General features: G+C 41.1%; 1 protein-coding gene across 12 annotated transcripts in view; it reads right to left on the bottom strand.

Annotated features, from left to right (window-relative positions):
* ARPP21 (cAMP regulated phosphoprotein 21) overlaps positions 1-21,270 on the bottom strand; it is a 643,283-nt gene that overhangs the window by 381,530 nt on the left and 240,483 nt on the right. For all 12 annotated transcript variants that reach the window (XM_033930334.1, XM_033930335.1, XM_033930337.1 and 9 more), the window contains one exon: positions 5,166-5,306. In XM_033930334.1, the coding sequence (XP_033786225.1) occupies positions 5,166-5,306 (141 nt within the window). The remainder of the gene's footprint in view (positions 1-5,165; positions 5,307-21,270) is intronic.

Here is a 21,270-nt window from a genome sequence, read left to right on the forward strand (position 1 = left end):
GTGTTGGAGAGGAGGGCACCATCTCCCCGGGCGCCTCCTACCCTCGCTAAGCTGCTTATCAGTAAGTAGGAAATAATAAATCTACTGTTGCAGGTTGAAAATCAGGGTTCTGAGATGTAATTTTTCCAAATTTCTGTTGAATAAGAGTAGATGACTAATGATCTTATCTATCTTACACCTGCATTTTTATGCACTTTAAAAGGTTCATTGTATGCCTTTTATCAGATGTGGTTAGGTTAAATAGCGACCGATAATTAGAAACATAGAAACATGACGGCAGATAAAGGCCAAATGGCCCATCTAGTCTGCCCATCCACAGTAACCATTATCTCTTTCTCTCTCTGAGAGATCCAACGTGCCTATTCCAGTCCCTCTTGAATTCAGACACAGTCTCTGTTTCCACCACCTCTTCCGGGAGACTGTTCCATGCTTCTATCATCCTTTCTGTAAAAAGTATTTCCTCAGATTACTCCAGAGCCTATCACCTCTTAACTTCATCCTATGCCCTCTCATTGCAGAGTTTCCTTTCAAATGAAAGACTTGACTCATGCACATTTACATTACGTAGGTATTTAAATGTGTCTTATCATATCTCCCCTCTCCCGCCTTTTCTGTTTCAAGGCAAGAGTTTAAATACGTGAGATCTGAAGAAAAATGAAGTGGTCCTAGAGGAACGGGAGAAGGGAAGATATGGCCCCTTTCTATAAAAGCAGAAGGAAGAGATTGGGAACTACAGGCTGGTAAGTCCAACTTCTGTGGTAAGTAAATTAATGGAAATGCTTTTAAAACAGAGAATAATGAAGTTTCTAGAATCCAATGGATTGCAGGACCCCCAAGGAGCCTGGTTTCATTAGAGAAGCTTCTCACAAAAGTTTTTTCAGCCATTGCACACTAAACTCAGGGTCGCATTTAGAGGGCCTTTGAACATGCATGGACATCAACCAATGACATCACATGCCCTACAGATGTGGCCCTGAGCGCGGGAGCCTTCCAAAACCCAGACAAACACCGGGGGGAAGGGGCAGAGAGAGGAGGTACTGGTGCAGGCAAAGACAGATGCCTATCTCTCGTGGCACATAGTTTGCGATCTATGAGGTAGGTCTTGTCAGACAAATTTGATTAATTACTTTGACTGGGTGAACAGAGAGTTGGATTAAGGGAGTATACTAGATTTAGAAAAAGCCTTTGACATGGTTCCACATAGATGACTGATAAACTGAGGTCAGGATTCTCAAAAACCAACGTTAAAAAACAACGGTCTGCTTACTCAGCCATTTTGATACGAATCTAAACCTGAGACATTCTTAAAAAAATCGCGCTTGCAAATAAGGTCGGTGGACAGCAGCGAAGAATTGCTAAATTTGCATGTTCCCATCACTGATGATAGCAATGAGCACTGTGATTGTTACCTTGGTAGCTTATCTAAAATGAGCTGTTGATTAGTCTCATTTCCGGTAATGACTGCAATGAGACTGATTGATATGTATATCACATCTCTTCTGCTGGATGCAGATAAATTACTAGGTGGCACAGGAGCTGATGTAGCGTCCTATTAGGGTACATCATGTCTGTATACCACATCTAGAAAGAAGACTGAGATCATACTCCACATAACTGTCTTAGGAGTGAAGTTCATAACTTTAAGTGGTGCCACTTGTCCCCACTGTTTGGTCTTGCCTTTGAGCCCAATACAGGCTGTCAGAATCAGCGGGCATAAAAGGGATGATTGCTTACATGTGGTAAAGTGAAACTTCTGTGAAATTTTTAAAACCTCATCTGAATCTGTACCAGTCCTTGCTAGGGCCTTTAATTTGGCATCAACAAAGAAGGTTCATAGTGGGAAAGAGGACTTTCAGAAGACAGTCTAAATTTCATGGGGAGAAGGGGGTTTGTTGATCCTTGATCTGTATTTGTGATTTATAAAATGACAGTTGTACGGGAATTGTTTCTTTTTATACTTTAATAAAATGATTTCAATATAAAATCATAACTATTCAATGCTTGTGCAGATGGGATCAGACAGAGCAGGGATGGGGGATAAACTTTGTCCCCATGTCATTCTCTAGTCTGAATAATCATCAGGAGTGGAAGGAGTGCATAAATAACCTATCCTAGTGCTTATCCAGTACCAAGTTGGTGAAAACTAGAACCCTCACTGGTTTTAAAATGAAATAAACAAGTATTTATTCTCTACTGGGGTGTATAAGTTTTTCTGCTTAATAGGCAGGCAAATATTAAAAGAAATGACATATTCTGCATCATCGCACTGTCAGACTACTGCTTATAAGCCAAACAAGAGGCTAAGGTCTGCAAACAACAGAGAAGAAAGAAGCAAACCCAAAGTTAAAAACAAAACAAAACACCTGTAGTTATTAATTTCAGTCCCCAACATGGCCACATTCCACCCTAAAGCTGCATCAGGGGTTTAAGGCTAATAGGGGACTTTAGAACACCTTCCCCTATAAGCAGATAATTCCAAAATAACCACAATTAAACAGCACTTCCAAAGAGCAGCAGCATCTCTCTACTGGGATGCATAGGTTTATCTATTTAAAAAGGAGACTATTAAAAGAAATGACATGCTCTGCATCATCACACTGTCAGACTACTGTCTGTGACATGATAAATTATGACTTCTCGGGTATGTGATACCCAGTTCCCTAGTCATACAATGCTGTGGATCATCTTGCATCTGGTTAAGTCGCTTTTCAGCTCTTGTCTAAACTACTACTCACAGATCTCCCACTGAATTACCTCCGTCTACTTCATCCTACTCAAAACTCATCTGCATGACTCATCTGCATTTCGGCATACAATTCATTTCTTTATATTCATTATGCAGCTCCTCTACTCTTCTCTCTCCCTGTACCCCACCTTTGGACCGTTGCTTGACAAGTCAGTCCATTTCATCTGTGTCCTTCTCTCCCATTGTCAACTCTAGATTCAATTCCATCTTGATGTGCCATACATCTGGAATAGACTTCCTGAGTTAGAACATCATGCTTTCTCTCTGACCCACTCAAAATCATTCTTAAATTCACCTTTATGAAGTTGCTTTTAAATCTTAATCTATTCATGTTATAAAGTGCATGAAAAGTTAGTCACCCACATGCTGGCTGCTATGGACTAAATTCTATATATGGCATCAAATAAATTGGCATTGGGGAAAAAAAAAAAAGCGCTCCGTGCTATTATATAGATGGCCTTTAAAGTTAGGTGCAGCCATTTACGCCAACTGAAATGTGGTGCAAATCCTCACACCTTATTTGGGCACAGATCCCCCCTTATTTTATAACTATTTGCATAAATCCAAGGGGTGCTCCCAATCCATCCATGATCCTCCTATTTCTGCGCCTCTATTTGACTCGTGCGTATAATTTAGGTGCAGATTCCATGCCTAAATTTATGCATTTAAATTTTTATTAAAACTAATAAGTGACAATAATTGCTCAATAAGATCCCAATTATTGGCACTAATTGGATCATTTAAATAAATTGCAGGTGCAAATTGGGCACACACCCATATTTGCGTTTTTTGTTAATAGAATTTGGGATTAAGTGTGAATCCTATAACGGGATCTGAATACTCAGATTTCATTACAAAATGCTATGTTAAGTTAGTATTTATGTGCCAACATTTAGTCATGCTCACTTATGTCACGTCGATACATTTGCCTAAATGCAGCACTTTAGCGCAGAAATGACGCCATTTACATATGTGCAAAATTGAGAGAGTCATCCATGGCCCACCCATGTGAACACCCTTTTGTCACTTGGAACTATGCAAGTTGCCACAATAAGATCATAGAATGCCACTTAGGGGGGAATTCATCAAGGCGTGCAAACCGATTTAGAGTACACTAACCATGTTAACTCGTACTAAATGCTAAGGCACTCATTATATTCCTATGGGCACCTTAGCTTTTGAAGTGCACTAACATGGTTAGAGTGCGCTAAATCATTTAGCGCCTCTTGAAAAATTCCCCGCTTAACAACCAACTAGCACTTATACCTCCTCTATAACAGCCACATGTATAAGTGAAAGTATTTTAAAATCTGAGCGGGTAAATGGCTCATATTATAGAATAAGCGAGGTAACATTTAACCACAGAACTCCCTAATTTATCTTGAATAGATTTCAAACTCAACAGGGTAGGGATCATTACTGTGTATATCTGTACTGTAGAAATGATAAACTGTTGTAGTAGGATAGAAACTGCTATAATGTTCTTTGTTGGCCAGTGGGCTCACTAAAAGATACCAATGAACTATACAGTATGTAAAAAAAATATGCTGTCAAAATTTTTATTGAAAAATACATCTTGAAGGCCTAAAGGTATTAAGGTGAAAGTTGGGTAGTGCAATCAGTTATGGGTGTCACAATATCATTCCATCATCAATACATGAAATGGTGCAGACTAATCTGAATAAACTGCATGTGGCTAGAGGGTTTGAATATGTATTATATAAAAGGGGCTTGTATTTAAATAAATAAAATAATACACAGCACTTTAGATTAAATGACATTAAAGAACCAGACTAAACATCTGTAATATTTGCAGCATAAAAGATGGGCAGCTCAATAAGAGTATTTGCTTTCTTAATATCCATGGGTTACTCCAAGTCCTTGCATTTTCAGTATATCGGGCACTGCAGTACAGTAAATACATGAAGCGGTAAATTGTTTTTGACAATTCTTATTTCAGTTTTCAATGTGGAGTAAGGATTTGCATTCCTGGTTTGTATAACCATAAAAAAATGCCTCAGGCCGGCTGATCATGAACCATTATTTCCACTAACACACCATGACACATTCTAAAGGTCTAAACCACAATCGATACTGTCAAGAGAGAAATCTTGTATCATAAGTCAGTGTCAGCACAGAATACCCTATGGATTTTCTGTGTGCTGTTTTAAATGTGCAGAAGTAATTTTCCTGATAATGTGTGAATAAGCCGTAATACCCGACTCCCATCTTTTAAGCCATTTAATCTTCCCAGGATGGATGCACAGAAAAAAAAAAAAAAAACATTGCAAGTGAACGGTAAATAAAATGCTGGTGAGATGAGATCACAAAATCTATGCGGTCATGACACAGCCTGACACTTGGTTGGAAAAGTTCTATAACGAGGGAAGTTCAGAAACACTGTGAAGTTAGTACTCACATTCTAGTATTGCTGGTCTTGTTGATTATCACAGATTTTCCTGTTTGATCCACATTGTGATCCATTCCAAAGTAAGCTGCCACCCGATGTACTAACATTCGCTGATATGATGACATTTGAGGGAACTTCTTATAATGATTACTGGAACAAAAGAATTCAACTGATAAGTCTACTAAGTGGAGTACAAGACGGCAAATCAAAATACAAAGATGTTATCAGTTACAGATGTCTGCATTCAAGCAATAATAGTATCCTATGCTTGGAAGAAGTGTCCACAGCTCATAGGGGAAAGTCAAACCTAGTGGGCTGAATGAGGATGCATACATACTGAGATTCACATGGAGCCACACTCTATGGCCCCTGGGAGAGGACTGTCCTATGTGTTTGGAATAAAGCCAGATTCAATGTTATCAGCATATGTCTGAGGTGTGCCTAGCACAGGTGGCATAAAAATAGTAATGAGGCTATTAGCCATTCCACCCTGATGCATGGAAGTGGGAAGAAGACTAAAAGGCTGAGCACACCAGCAAGCTGATGCTCGGTACTCTGGCCCTATAATAAACAGCGCAACAAAATACCAGCATTGAATTTTCAATGCTAATAATATGCAAACCATATGTGTGCTGTTAGTATTGAGAACTGGGAAGTTAAGGGGGAGGAACGTGCATAGTGCATATACATCATAATTTCTAAGTATGCATAACTCTTGTGTGCATGCTTGGAGATGGGATCCTTCACCTTCTCCTACGACACCTGCGAATGAGGCAGCGGCCCAAAGCTCCCAAACCCTCAGGCCAGAGCAGGAGTCAGAAAACCACCTTGTTCCAAGCTGGTCGACACTGATAGCTCATCTTATGGGCCAGAGCTGCACAGCCACTTTCACTTTGGAGTTTTTGCATAGTGTTGCTTCTTTTGTATGAGGGTTCATCTTTAGGGTGATGCCGTGGTCCCTACACTGGTCTCAATGAGCCCTTGTTTCAATCTCACTGCGACGTGAATTTCAAAAGCAGCCAAGGTGAGTTTCCAAAATGCAGCCAAGCATCAGATCAAAGCTCTCCTTGGAAATCCTATCCTAACACCAGCTCCAGTGATAAGAACAGAGTTTAATTTATACGCTCAATATGAGCATTGGGAGGGAATAACTAAACATCTCTTTTGACTAAATTTATATACAATTTGCACTGATCTTCAGTGCTGGTGCCCTCTTAATATGTGCACAGCCTAATGCCTGCGCTAGTCCGGCGCTAATTGCCTCTAGCACTAGCGATAGTTTCTGAGCATCAGCCTGCAGGGCTTTAATGCCATACTCTGAGGAGGGTTAGTGTGTTCTTCTGCAGCATCTGTGAAGATTCAAAGACTGTTCATTTTTCTGTAAGTATATGACATTCACCATCTTTTTCTATGGCCTCCATAACCCCCCCTCCCCCCCCCCACCCCCCAAGCTGTAGAATCAGTTCCCTATGAGCCACTCAAGGAGGCATCTATTCTGGACCTTACGGTCAAGATGGTTTTCCTCGTGGCAATTGTCTCAGCTCGGTGTATTTCTCAGGTCTCAGATCACAGAGGTAGAAGTATTCTTCCATACTGTTCCTTCCTATCTTTCGAAAATGATTTCTGAATTTCATGTAAATCAGGAAGTTCAACTGCCTATTTTTCATTCCATGGGGTCAGAAAAACAGGATAAGCTTCTGAGGAAACTAGATGTGCGCAGAGTTTTGCTTCACTAATTAGAGAAAACATAAGAACTGCTATACTGGGACAGACCAAAGGTCCATCAAGCCTAGTATCCTGTTTCCAACAGTGGCCAACTCAGGTAGCTAGATCACAAGTAGTAAAACTGATTTTATGCCAATGACTTCCATCTCTCTGATCATCTGTTTGTCCAGACTAGCCAGTCCAGGCAGGGCAAGCCTCTATTGCCAGATGGATTTGTAAGGCCATTTCGTCAACCTACATCAGCTGTAGCAAGCAGCCGCCAGTTTCATTCAAGGTCCACTGGACTAGAGATGTCACCACTTCGTGGGCAGAGTTTCAAATGATTAATCCAGCTGAAATTTGTAGAGCAACCACTTGGTCATCTCTTCATACCTTTACCAGATTTTACAGAGTGGATATGGTGGCTTGGTCCGACACCACATTTGGGGCTTCATTGTTGCGGGCAGGCTCTTCTGTCCCACCCTGGATGTTGCCACTGCTTTGGTACATCACCTGTTGTAATGATTCCGGAGTTGATGTAACAGAATGGAAGATTAGGTTCTTACCTTTGCTAATCTTCTCCACGAAGGAGTCATTATAGCCTGCCCTCAGTCTACTCTGTCTCTTGTATTACCTGCATATTTCTGCCTCGGATGTTTCTCCTTTCTGGTCTCAGTATCTTCCAGTCAGCAGACAGGAACCTATTGATCCTTTTGTATATGTGTAGGGTTACCAGACTTCCGACTGTTACAGTATGTGTCCCACAAATGTCAAGATGATTCGGATATGAAACGAAACAAAATGTGTGGAATAATCTGTAGGTTTTATGGCTTAGAAAACGGTGACAGAGTTCAAACAAGTATGGGATGAACATAAGAGGATCTCTAATCAGAAAATAATTACATTGCATTACATTAGTGATTTCTATTCCGCCATTACCTTGCGGTTCAAGGCGGATTACATCCAAACTAAAACAAGAATTACATTCAAAATTTGAAGGACTAGAATAAGCAATGTAATAAAATTTTTAAGGTAATAAAACGTTGGGTAAAGAGTTACCAACGGGAAGTAGAGGTCTTTAGGAGATAAGAATAGGGTGAATTATGGGGTTTTAGATAACGTTTGGTAGATAGAAGAATATTAGAGAGTACTAAGGGTATAGAGAGTGTTGGATGTTGGGTTGGGATTGGTCGTGCTGGAGAGGTTTTATGTGTTTTTTGAAGAGTATGGTTTTAATATCTCTCTTGAAGGTTTTGTAGTTTGTAGTCGAAGATAACAGAGTGGTGATTTGTCTGTCCAGTTTAGCTGCTTTGGAGGCTATTAGGTTGTCATAAAGTTTTTTTCGTTTGACATTTTTGGATGATGGGTGAGAGAATAGTGAGTGGGTTCTTCTGTGTCTGGTTGAGGAGGATTGATTTAGTCGGTTATTTCAGTAGGTTGGGCTTTCTCCGTTGATAGCCTTGTAAAGTAAGCAGTAGAATTTGAAATGTACTCTCGCTTCTATTGGAAGCCAGTGTGAGTCATAGTATGCCTCTGTGATATGGTCATATTTTTTTAGTGAATAGACAAGTCTTAGGGCTGTATTCTGTATTGTCTGCAATTGCTTCATCATGGTTGCGGGACATGGTAGGTATAGTATGTTGCAGTAGTCTATCATCCCAAGGATAAGAGGTTGTACTAATAGTAGGAATTGCTTCTTTTCGAAGAATGTTAAGATTTTTCTTAGATTTCTCATGGTCATGAACGATGCCTTTATTATTTTGTTAATTTGGGGTTGCATGGTGCAGCCTCTGTCAATTGTGACTCCTAGCAATTTTAGTGTAGGTTGTATTGGGTATGAGAACGAATTTATTACAAGATTAGTTAATTTTGGAGTTTTGTTGTTTTCTACTAGGATGAAATTTGTTTTGTCAGGGTTAAATTTTAATTTGTGCTCAGTCATCCAAATTGCAACTGATTCGAGGGTTGTGTGTATTGTGCTTGTCATGATGGGTTCTGGTTGGTCGAAGGGTAGGAGAATAGTAATGTCATCTGCGTAGCTGTATGAAATTATGCCAAGATTATCTAGGTAGCAGCTGAGGGAGGCTATGTATATATTGAATAGTGTAGGTGATAGGGGTGATCCTTGGGGAACTCCGCAGGGGTTGGACCATGGTTCTGAGACATCGCTCTGGCGAACTTAATGGTTAGTTTTAAAACTTTTGGGTATATCAATTAGCTTTATATTCTGATGAAAAGTCTTTATTCTGTTTTGAAAGATTATATTATATTCACCTATTTGAAGCTGTAAGATAATTTATGTATATCTATTTGTAGGAGGAATCCTTGATACAGCCGTTTGGCGAAACATAGCTCTATGTCGGAGTAACCCCCTGAGTCGCGTTTCTTTGTATAAAGATGAGTACTACTTTATATTTAATATATTTATAAAGACTGCACTTTGAAAATGCTAAGCACTTTGCTACCGATGACAATTTAGGTGTATAAAAAACTGTGTGTGTTGAAATTTACTATTCACACAGCTACACCACTGACACCTTTAGTATGGACAGATCACTATCTATACAATTTCTCCCTTAATTGCAATCCCTCCCATCTAAACTCCTACCAAAAAGGAGTGATAATTAAAACTCGAGGAAAGATCAACGCTCAACTGTTCTGGGAAAGAATACAAACCTCTCTACAGATACCGAATCTCAATGCAGACCTAAATCTCATAGAATGGCTGAGATCCATTGAAACCACATTAAACACCATAGCCCCACTAACTGAAATAAAAATATCTAGAAATTCAGAACTGAGCAAAAAAACAAAACAAAACCCCCAAAAAACAAAGAATGGCGAAAACTAGAATGGGCCTGAAGAAAATTAGGAGATTAACAACTCAAAGAAAAATGGAGGAAATAATACAATACAACTCCCATATCAAACAATTCAAACGCAAATATTAGTCAGACATGATAGGAGTTAATAACCCAAATTTTAAAAAGCTATTTCGACTACTAACCAATCTGACTGCTCACACAAAAAACCCTTAAATACGAACTCCCCCACATTCAATGCACTAGCCTAGGTATTTCTCAACCAAAATCGAATTAATATTCAAGATTTTCGGCAGGAAAAGATATAGACAAGCAGTCAAACGACACTACCTCAGAGAACATCTTAGTAAACATTCCAATAGATAAAATAGGGACAAACTTTAATACAGTCACTATAAAAACTAAGATCCCTTGTTAACAGATCATCCAGAACAGGTTTCAAACTAGATCTATGCCTACCATATCTGTATTAGAATATGCCAGAAGAAATATTTAAATGACTTACTGAGATGATAAATGCCACCCTAGCACAAAGATGGTTCTCAGAAGCTTTCGGCAAAATCCTAATCACCCCTATCCCAAAAGGATCAGATTTAGACCCATCTCAAGCAGCCAATTACAGACTGATAGCCAGCATTCCTTTCCTAACTAAACTAACTGAATTCGTAGTTACAATGCAACTAAAAGATTACATAGTACGCTGGAACCTACTGTTGCCCTCCTAACACGGATTTAGAAGCTCCCATAGAATAGAGACTTGTTTTATAGATCTGGTGTCTGGAGTAAGATTAGAGCTAAGCAAATGCTGCTATCACAATTCAACGTCTCGGCGGCTTTCAACATGGTAAATCAGACACTCTTACTAGACTGGCCATCTAAACTAGGAATCACAGGGCATGTCCTAAAATGGGTCCAAGGATTCTTCAACAAAAGATAATACAGAGTTCTGAAAGACAAAATCTATTCTGACCACTGGACCCTTCCTTGCGGAGTACCACAGGGATCACCTATCTTGCCTCTACTGTATAACATTTTCAAGACTACTCTTGACTCAATAGTACTGAATCCTGGGGAATGGCTATTCTCATATGTACTGTAGATGACATCCTTCTTCTAATTTACCACAGATACTAATCCCACCAATCTCATCACTAAGTTATCCCAAGCCTTAAATAGAGTGCAAAGCGAGTTTCCTCTTAGAAAGTAAGGGAAACTCACTTGATTCATTCCACATCCCCAAAAGACCCCCCTCCCCCCGAGGCCACTGGCGCACTTCCACCCCACCCCCATGAATCGATATTGCCCCCCCACCCAAACCCTTACCGCAATGGGACACTGGCACGCAGCACCAACCCACAGGGCGTGCCGGTGCCCAAAGAGCCTGCCGCTGCTTCTGCTGGGCCTTGAGCATTTGTGCATGCTGAAGGCCTTCTGGCTCCCGTGCTCTCTCAGATTCTAATGAAATTCTCGGTGTTTTAGCTTTTATTTATCTTCTGCTTATATTAAAATAACTGCATAATGTAATGCTCATGCTACACCAGTGGTCTCAAACTCAAACCCTTTGCAGGGCCACATTTTGGATTTATAGGTACTTGGAGGGCCTCAGAAAAAAATAGTTAATGTCTTATTAAAGAAATGACAATTTTGCATGAGGTAAAACGCTTTATAGTTTATAAATCTTTCCTTTTGGCTAAGTATTAATAATTGTAATTTATAGCTAAAGAGACATATGATCAAGAAACTGTTTTATTTTACTTTTGTGATTTTGATAAACATACGAAGGGCCTCAAAATAGTACCTGGCGGGCCGCATATTTGAGACCACTGTACTACACTGATATTTGCTTATACTATAATAACTTATCGTATTGTTCTCCTGTTGCACTGATTATTGTAACCAGCCTCAAACTCCATTTAGGAGGACTTGGTGGGATATAAGACCTCAGATAGCATAGCATTAACAGGTTAATAACATGTTAGTAAATAAGGACCTATATCCTAATATCTAGGATTCCCTTATTACTCATGCATACTTTGGAAAAATTGCCTAAGGAAGACATACCTCCTCTTCTACAAAGCCATGCTAGCGGCAACAGCCCCAAAGCCCTTTAAATCTCTATGGGCTTCGGGGCCATTACCGCACATCTTTGTAGAAGATGGGGATAAATCCCTAATTCTGTCTTTTCTAGACATCCACATGGCTGACTGATTAAAGTTTGTTTATATTTTATATGATCAGTGTAGTGTAACCAGATATATCATAAACTATATGGCATGGTATTTTCCAACTATATAGTAGCTACCATTTCCAACTTTTACATCCATTCTGATTTTCCACATGAAGGGTAACCTTTTTACTTCCTTTCTATTAAGTGGATTTTTTTATTTTTTAACAATTTACATCTGCATTTTTTGTGACAAAAATAAATAAATACAAATAACTCTTCCCACTTAGAATCTTAAGGCAATAAATCATCATTTAGTTAATTAGACATAAAAAACCATTTCCATAGGTGAACTTCAATCATAACTGTGAGCAAAAAGGAATTTTGAATCCCTCTTTTACACTCTTCTTTCTTATTCCTACCTTCCCCATCAGAAAAGAGCCTCATTTCCTACAGGACAACTAAGGGAGTGCTATGTAGAGCAGAGCAAATTACATGGCATTAGTTGATTACATGTTTGAAACAAGAGCTGCATTATACAGTTAGAATGAAAGCTATACAATTATTCTCAGACATAACTGACTACAGCCAGCTGGAGCCCATTAAAAAATAACGATCACAGACATAAGCTCTGCCTTTTTTTCTTTTTTTAAAGCTCTGCTGGGGTGTCAGACCAGGGTAGATCATTTTCAAAAGGATACCTTTCAAAAAAGATCACAGCCTAGTCATGTTTACTGGCCAAGGGTGCCCAAACCTTGGCTGCTGGTGGATGGGAGGATCACTTGGTCTCTTGCCTGTCTGGTGTAAAAATGGTAGGCTTCATATGTCCCTTAGATAAGATTTTAGACAGTGCAAGGGATTAGCCAGCTGTCTTGATACATATGAGGTTCTAGAAGCTAAACTTACCCCCTCTTTTACAAAGCCGTGGTAGCGGCTGCCGTGTGTCAAATGCAAAGTAGACAAATGCAAAGTGATACATATTGGGAAGAATAACCTGAATTCTAGGATCCACCTTGGAGACTAGGGCTCAAGATAAGGATCTGGGTATCATCGTAGACAATACGATAAAACCTTCCACCCAATAAGTGGCGGCGGCCAAAAAAGCAAACAAGATGCTAGGAATTATTTAAAAAGGGAGGGTTAACAAGACTAAGAATGTTATAATGCCCCTGTATCGCGCCATGGTGCGACCTCATCTGCGTTCACTTCTAGTCTCCTTATCTCAAGAAAGATATAGTGGCGCTAGAAAAGGTTCAAAGAAGAGCGACCAATATGGTAAAGGGAATGGAACTCCTCTCGTATGAGGAAAGATTAAAACGGTTAGGGCTTTTCAGCTTGGAATAGAGACGGCTGAGGGGAGATATGGTTGAAGTCTACAAAATCCTGAGTGGAGTAGAACGGGTACAAGGGGATCGATTTTTCACTCCTTCAAAAATTACAAAGACCAAGAGACACTCAATGAAGTTACTTTTAAAACCAATAAGAGAAAAAGCACAGGTGTTATCCAGGGACAGCAGGCAGATATTCTCAACATATGGGTGACATCAACCACAGAACCGATGTAGGGTATGCGTCTCCTCAATTCAGATAGCAAGCTAAGAAGCCAAGTTGGGGAGGTGGGTGGGTTGTGAGAATATTTGCCTGCTGTCCCTGGATAACACCTGTTACGGTAAGTAACTGTGCTTTATCCCAGGACAAGCAGGCAGCATATTCTCAACATATGGGTGACCTCCAAGCTAACCAGATTGGGATGGTGGGAGTGTTGGCAATTCAGAAGAATAAATTTTGTAATACTGCTTGGCCAAAGTAGACATCCTGTCTGGAAAAAGAATCCAGACAATAATGAAAGGTGAATGTTTGAACCGAGGACCAAGTGGCAGCTTTGCAGATTTCCTCCATAGGAGTAGATCTAAGGAAAGCTACAGATGCTCTAACATTATGGTTGTGATGCAGTCCAGCCTGAGCATAGCAGAATGAGATGGAAGCAGCCAACCAGTTGGAGATGGTTCACTTTCACACTGGATGTCCCAACTTGTTTGGATCGAAAGAGGTAAAAAGTTGAGAAGATTCATGTGGCTTAGTCCTTTGCAAGTAGAAAGACAAAGCACGCTTGCAGTCCAAAGTATGAAGAACTGTTTCTCCAGGGTGAGAATGAGGCTTTGGAATAAACACTGGAAGTACAATGGATTGATTTAGATGAAATTCTGAAACAACTTTTGGTAAGAATTTAGGATGAGTACGGAGGACCGCCTCGTCATGATGGAATACTGTGAAAGGAGGGTCCGCTTCTAAAGCTTGCAGTTCGCTGACTCTGCGAGCAGATGTGAGAGCAATAAGAAAAACCAATTTCCAGAAGAGATATTTCAAATGAGCCGTAGACATTGGTTCAAATGGAGGCTTAATCAATCTGGCAAGAACCATGTTGAGGTCCCAAACCACTGGAAGTGATTTGACATTGAAAGATCCTTTCATAAATCTGGAAACCACAGAATGAGCAGAGAGAGGTTTCCCTTCTAGTGGCTGATGGAAAAGCAGCAATTGCACTGAGATGGACTCTAATGTATGTTGATTTGAGGCCTGATTGAGTTAAATGAAACAGATAATCCAGAACTGAAGATAAGGAAGTAGACTGAGGCTCCTTGTGATGAAGAGTGCACCAAGCAGAAAACCGAGTCCATTTCTGGTTGTAACATTGCCTAGTGGTAGGTTTTATGGAAGCTTCTAAAATGTCTGCTACAGACTGAAAGAAATGGAGGTTGGAAGTTAAGTTGAAAGGTACCAAGCTGTCAGGTGTAGAGACTGCAGGTTGGGATGAAGCAGAGAACCCTGACTCTGTGTAAGCAGAGATGGAAAAACTGGTAGAAGTAGAGGCTCCCTGCTGCGGAGTTGAAGTACAAGGGAGAACCAAGGTTGTCTGGGCCACTGAGGAGCTATCAGAATCATGGTGGCATGTTCTTGTTTGAGTTTGATGAGTGTCTTGAGAATGAGAGAAAATGGAGGAAATGCATACAGAAACTGGTTCGTCTATTCCAGAAGAAAGGCATATGCCTCCAGACAGTGAGGGAAGTATATCCTGGAGAAAAACTGAGGCAGTTTGTGGTTGTGGGGAGACGCAAAGAGATCTATTTGAGGAGTCTCTCACTGAGAAAAAATGTGACGGAGAGGCGACGAATTGAGTGTCCATTCGTGAGGCTGTAGAAGACGACTCAATTTGTCCGCCAGAAAGTTTTTCTCTCCTTGAATGTAGACGGCTTTTAGAAAGATGTTGGGAAAAATTTCCCAATTCCAAACCTTCTGAGCCTCCGTGCAAAAGGGAAGGGAACCTGTTCCTCCCTGCTTGTTGACATAGTACATGGTTACTTGATTGTCTGTACGAATGAGAACTACTTGATTGTGAAGATGTTGAAAAGCTTTGAGAGCATTGAAAATCACACTGAGTTCCAACAGATTGATGTGACACCGATGATCTGTGCTAAACCAATGTCCTTGAGTGCGGAGACCGTCGAGATAAGTCCCCCAAGCATAGGTCGAGGAATCTATCTTGAGAACCTTCTGTTGAGGGGGCGTTTGAAACAGTAAACCTTTGGAGAGATTGGACGAAAGCATCGACCAGTGGAGAGACTGTTTGAATGAAGGAGTCAATGTAATGTGCTGAGAGAGAGGATCGGAAGCTTGCACCCATTGAGAAGCCAGGGTCCACTGAGGAATTCTGAGGTGAAGTCTGGCAAAAGGAGTCACGTGAACTGTAGAGGCCATGTGACCTAGCAGAACCATCATGTGTCTCGCTGAGAATAAAGTGAGGGGTTGTACTTTGTGACAAAGTTGTATGAGAGTATCCTGATGTTGCTGAGGAAGGAATGCTCTGAGTTGCACAGTGTTCAGTACAACTCCAATGAACTGTAGAGTTTGAGAGGTTTGTAGCTGGGATTTTGGAAAGTTGATTTTGAATCCCAAACTTTGGAGGAACCAATAGTCCGTTGGGTCGCTACAATAACCCCCTGAGATGTTGAATCTTTGATGAGCCAGTCGTCCAGGTACGGGAAAACCTGAAAACCATGGATGCGCAGAGCTGCTGCTACTACTACCAGACACTAGGCCGAAGGATAAAACTTTGCGGAAAGCTAGATGAATGGGAATGTGAGTGTAAGCCTCTTTGAGATCCAGAGAGCATAACAATTGTTGTGATCCAGAAGGGGATACAAGAATGCTAGAGACAACATCCAAAATCTTTCTTTGACAAGAAATTTGTTGAGAGCTCTGAGGTCCTAAATAGGTTGTAGATCTTCCATCTTACAATTAGACTTTAGTAGTGCCTTTGACCTAGTGGACCATGAAATAATGCTGAACTGCTTGGACACAATGGGTCTCTCGGGAAGAGTTTGGACCTGGTTCCAAGGCTTTTTAACCAAACAATTTATCAAGTGGTCCACAATGGAAACTACTCTAACTCATGGAAAAGCCCCTCGGGAGTTCCTCATGGTTCTCCTCTATCTCCCACCTTGTTCAATATCTATATCTCTTCCCTAGGCCACCTACTACAAAAGCTAAACTTAACTTACTATATATACGCGGATGATATCTCTATTTTAATTCCAGTAACTAATGTGACCAATGCCACCTCAAAACACATCTCCCACATCATGACTGAAATTGAACAATGGTCTACCAATTTTAAACTGAAACTCAACTCAGAAAAGATGAAAATTTTCTTGGCAAGCCCTAAGGACAAAATCATCACAACATCAATACATCTAAACGGTCACGATCACCCCATAACAAAAACTATAAAAATACTAGGAGTCACCCTAGATACTCATCTGACCTTGATCGAACATACAAACTCGGTGACAAAAAAGTGCTTCTCCACACTTTGGAAATTAAAAACCATAAAAAAATATTTCGACCCCTTATCTTTTAGACTTCTGGTACAGTCGCTGATTCTATCTACCCTGGACTATTGTAATATCATTTATGTGGGTTTACCTAAAAAAACCGTGATAAAATTAAAAATAGTTGAAAACACAGCCATCCGCCTAATATTCGGTCTAAAGAAAAAAGACCATGTCAGTCCCTTCTACAAACTGCTGCATTGGTTACCAATTGAGGCCCGAATATTATTTAAATTCTCTTGCTTTTGCTATAAACTGATGTGGGGAATGGCCCCCAACTATCTACTACCTCATTTCGAACTTTTCTCCCCCACAAGGATAACCAGAAACCACAACCTCTTTGCCTACCCGAAGATTACAGGCTGCAGATACCGAACCTTTTTAGACAGAACATTCAAGTTTCAAGCTCGTAGGCAGCAAACATCATTGATGGTGCCAGGTTGACAAATGGCGTTTTTCAGAAAGAATTAAAGACCACCCTGTTCAACAAATTTATTTCATAGCCAGTTCTTCCTCTCCCCTTTTTTAAAGTTACCGCTCATCATACTTGAATCCACTTTTTCCCCTCTCACGAAGTACTTTGTATTCTCTGACTGCTCAATGGCTTCTTCACCATTTGTATTCTGCTATATGCTCATTTTACAACATTTCTATTGTAACATGTTAAAACTTTATTGTAACCTATATATATCTTTCTTCTTACTAATCGACACCATGTAATCATAGGCCGCTCTGTGACCTCTTCTCCATCTGTATGTTGTAATCGCTGTTTGTACAGCTATTCTTCACTGTGAACCGCCTAGAAGTCGCAAGATTATGGCGGTATAGAAAAATAAAGTTATTATTATTATCTTCTTCAGGACAAGGAAGTACTGGGAGTAAAACCCCATGCTCTGCTGTTCCAGAGGAACTACCTTGATGTCACGGAGACGAAGCAGAGCTTGAGCTTCCTGAAGAAGAAGGGTGAGCTGTGACAAATTGGAGGGAGATCTGGTGGAACCTGAAGGAATTGAAGAGAGTAACCCTCCCTGATGATGGTGAAGACCCAGAGATCAGATGTAATCTGTTCCCATCATTGATAAAAATGATGGAGACGACCTCCGAAGGGAAGAGGGGAAGACAGAGGCAGAAAGATTAATGTTATGCTCTGTGTTAGATGGTCAAAAAGGCTGAGTGGACTTGGGCGCAGCAGGAGCCTGAGGTTTACACTGCCTTTGTTGCTCCTGTTTCTTAGGAGGTAGTCTTGAATAAGGTGCTGATTTCTGAGGATAATGCCTCTGATAAGATGGAGGAGGCCTATAACTCTTAGCAGTGGAAGGCTTCAGCTTCACTATAGAGGCAAATGATTTCTCATGCTCAGACAAGCACTTTGTGGCTGCCTCAATGGAGTCATCAAATAGCTCATTTCCCCCACATGGAATGTTGGCCAGTCGATCTTGCAGGTTTGAATCCATGTCCACAGTTCGTAACCAGGCTAGACGCTGCATGGCTACTGAGAATGCAGTGACCCTCGAGGACATTTCAAAAGCATCATATGTAGCTTGAACCATATGCATGCAAAGTTGACCTAGAGTAGAATACATATGCTGGAACTCTGATAACCGATGTTTTGGGATATACTTGAAAAAAGCAGGCATAGCGTTGACCCAATGCTTGAGATGTAATGTGAAAACAAAATTATAGTTTACAATCCTATTTGTCATCATAGAATTTTGATACAGCCGATGGCCAAACTTGTCCATGGGCCTTCCCTCTCGGTCAAGAGGAATAGTGGCATAAACTTTGGCAGGATTGGTTCTTTTTAAAGAAGACTCAACGAGAAGAGATTGATGGGATAGTTGAGACTTCTCAAATCCCTTACAATGAACCATCTTATATCTAGATTCCAGCTTTGCTGGCACAGCAGGAATGCAGTATGGTGTATCTAGATTCCTCTTGAAAGTTTGAGAAAGGATGCCATTCATGGGTAATTTGAGAGAATCCCTCAGAAGATTGGGCATACCCAGTTCTTCCAAATACTCATTAGAATATTTTGAATCAGACTCCAAAGCAATGTTGAGATCTTTACTCATTTGGCATAAGAACTTTGTAAAGGATATCGGATCTGAAGAGGTATGACATCGTTGAGGAGAAGGTGTACGAGAGCCCCTCAAGGTACCTTTTACAGCAGAGAAAGAAAGTGAAGCCTCTCTGGAATATTGGTACTGCAGATATGAATCCATAGGCAAAAGATGCAGATGAACGACCATTTCTGGAATGAATAGGAGAAGCAGAACGTTTTAGTTTTGAAGAACCAGCTGGTGAAGAAAACCTTGCAGGAGAGGAACTCGACTGGCAAGAATGCTGTGACTCCACAATAGATTTCCTCGACAAAGGAGTTGGTGGTCTCGAAGAGTCTCGATATCTTGATAAACGAGGTCTATCTCGAGAAGAAGACCTGGGCCTCAATGAGTGTCTCAACAAATGATGTGAAGAGGAACTGTGCCTCGAATCATGAGGCAGTGATCGAGTCGAATCCAGCCTCGATGAAGAATGTCGAGGAGTCCTCGCCCTGCGCCTCGAAAGCAATAGCTTATGTTGAGAGGTAGGACTGGAAGTTGGAGATAGAAATTGAGACACTTGTAAGGACTCAGCTCCTTATATAGTGTGTTCAGACTTATCTTGAGGCACTCTCAAGGACTCAACTCCTTGAATAGTGTGTTCAGGCTGGACTCGAGGCACTCTCAAGTACTCGAATACTTGTAATACTGCTGAGTGCTCAGGCTGGACTGCAAAAAGCAGAGTCAAGGCAGGAGTCAATTTGGCAAGCATGTTACCAAACTCCTGATGCAGAACAGTTTCCAACATATTCTGCAAAGCCGGCACAGAGATCACTGGAGCTGGTACAATTGGTGTGACTATAGACTCTGAGGAAGACGACCTCGAAGACGAGTGCTTCCTCGATTTGGAGACATGCTTCCTGGGAAGCCTCGAAGGAACAGTGACCACTGAGGCCGCCGTTGGAGTGGCCTGAGACTCCTGAGTTGCTGGCTTTGATAGCTTACCTGAAGGAGACACTGAGGAGAGCAGCCGTTCCGGGAATGATTTTGCTGATTTCCCCAAGGATGAAGACTTCCCCATCGAGGGATGCTTTAGCGAGGCCGAGGCTTTGAGACCCATAAAAGACTTTGGTCCAGTCGAGATCGAGGCCGTAGTCGAGGTTTTTGGAGGAAGATCCATGGCCCCCCCCAATTTTTTCAATCTGCACTCGATGACATTTAAGGGCTCGATTTTGAAGTGTAGCACAGCGAGCGCATGACTCTGGACGATGATCAGGTCCTAACACTGAACACACCACTTATGTGGGTCAGTGATAGAAATTGCACGTTGACACCGGTTACACTTCTTAAACCCTATAACTGGCTGGGACATGGAATGAAAAACGGCTGTGGCTAAATCGAAGCCCGCAGGATGAGGCCGCGGAACAAGCCCCACCATGACATGGCCGAAGAAAAATTGAAAACTGTCTTTTTTTTTTTTTTTAAACACGCACACCACAGCGACTTGTGAAGAAGAAACAAACACGAGCCGCAGCGATGAGAAGGCACAAACTAGTTCTCACGCAAAGCGTCGAAATGAGGACTTCTCAGCTCCGCGGAAAATTTAGAACTGAGGAGACACTGAGGAGATACGTGCCCTACGTCGGGTGGGAAGGCATTTGTGCATGTGCGGTGTGGCAGTCGCAAACTTTCCAAAAGTTCTTCAAGCGAGTCTGCTTATGAAACTGTCCGCATCGAGTCTCCGTGGTTACGTCACTCATATGTTGAGAATATGCTGCCTGCTTGTCCTGGGATAAAAAAATTTTCACTCACAGAATAGTTAAGCTCTGGAACTGAGTTAAGCCAGAGTATGTGATAAGAGCGGATAGATGGTTTTAAGAAAGGTTTGGACAAGTTCCTGGAGGAAAAATCCATAGTCTGTTATTGAGAAAGACATGGGGGAAGCAACTGCTTACCCTGTATCGGTAGCATGGAATATTGCTACTCCTTGGGTTTTGGCCAGGTACTAGTGACCTGGATTGGCCACCGTGAGAATGGGCTACTGGGCTGATGGACCATTGGTCTGACCCAGTAAGGCTATTATGTTCTTATGCTCCAATATCAATTAAATCCCTATGGGTGTTGGAGAAATTACCACAGCAGCCACCGCTACTGCTTAGGCTTTTAGGCAAAAAGCTGAAATCCAGAAATCTTCAGATTAGCATTTTCAGACATGATCCCCCAAAGCAGTACCTGAATGTAACCTGTTTTGGGGAAAAAAGCATGTGAGAAATGCTTAAATTCTATGCACAGGATTCAAAAAGACAGGCACAGCTCTGGAGTCTCATTGTGTAGACAATATGATGGTGCAGGCAGGAGAATTTTAGGAACTAAGCAACATTTTGGGGAAGGTGGGGGCTATTCTGAAAAGATGGACTGTCTTAACTAGGATGGAACAAAAATAGAACCCTGAATCGTGGAGGTGTAGAAACACAACAAAAATTGAAAAACCTCCCT

The sequence above is a fragment of the Geotrypetes seraphini genome, chromosome 2 (assembly GCF_902459505.1).
Source record: "Geotrypetes seraphini chromosome 2, aGeoSer1.1, whole genome shotgun sequence".
Lineage (NCBI taxonomy): Eukaryota > Metazoa > Chordata > Amphibia > Gymnophiona > Dermophiidae > Geotrypetes > Geotrypetes seraphini.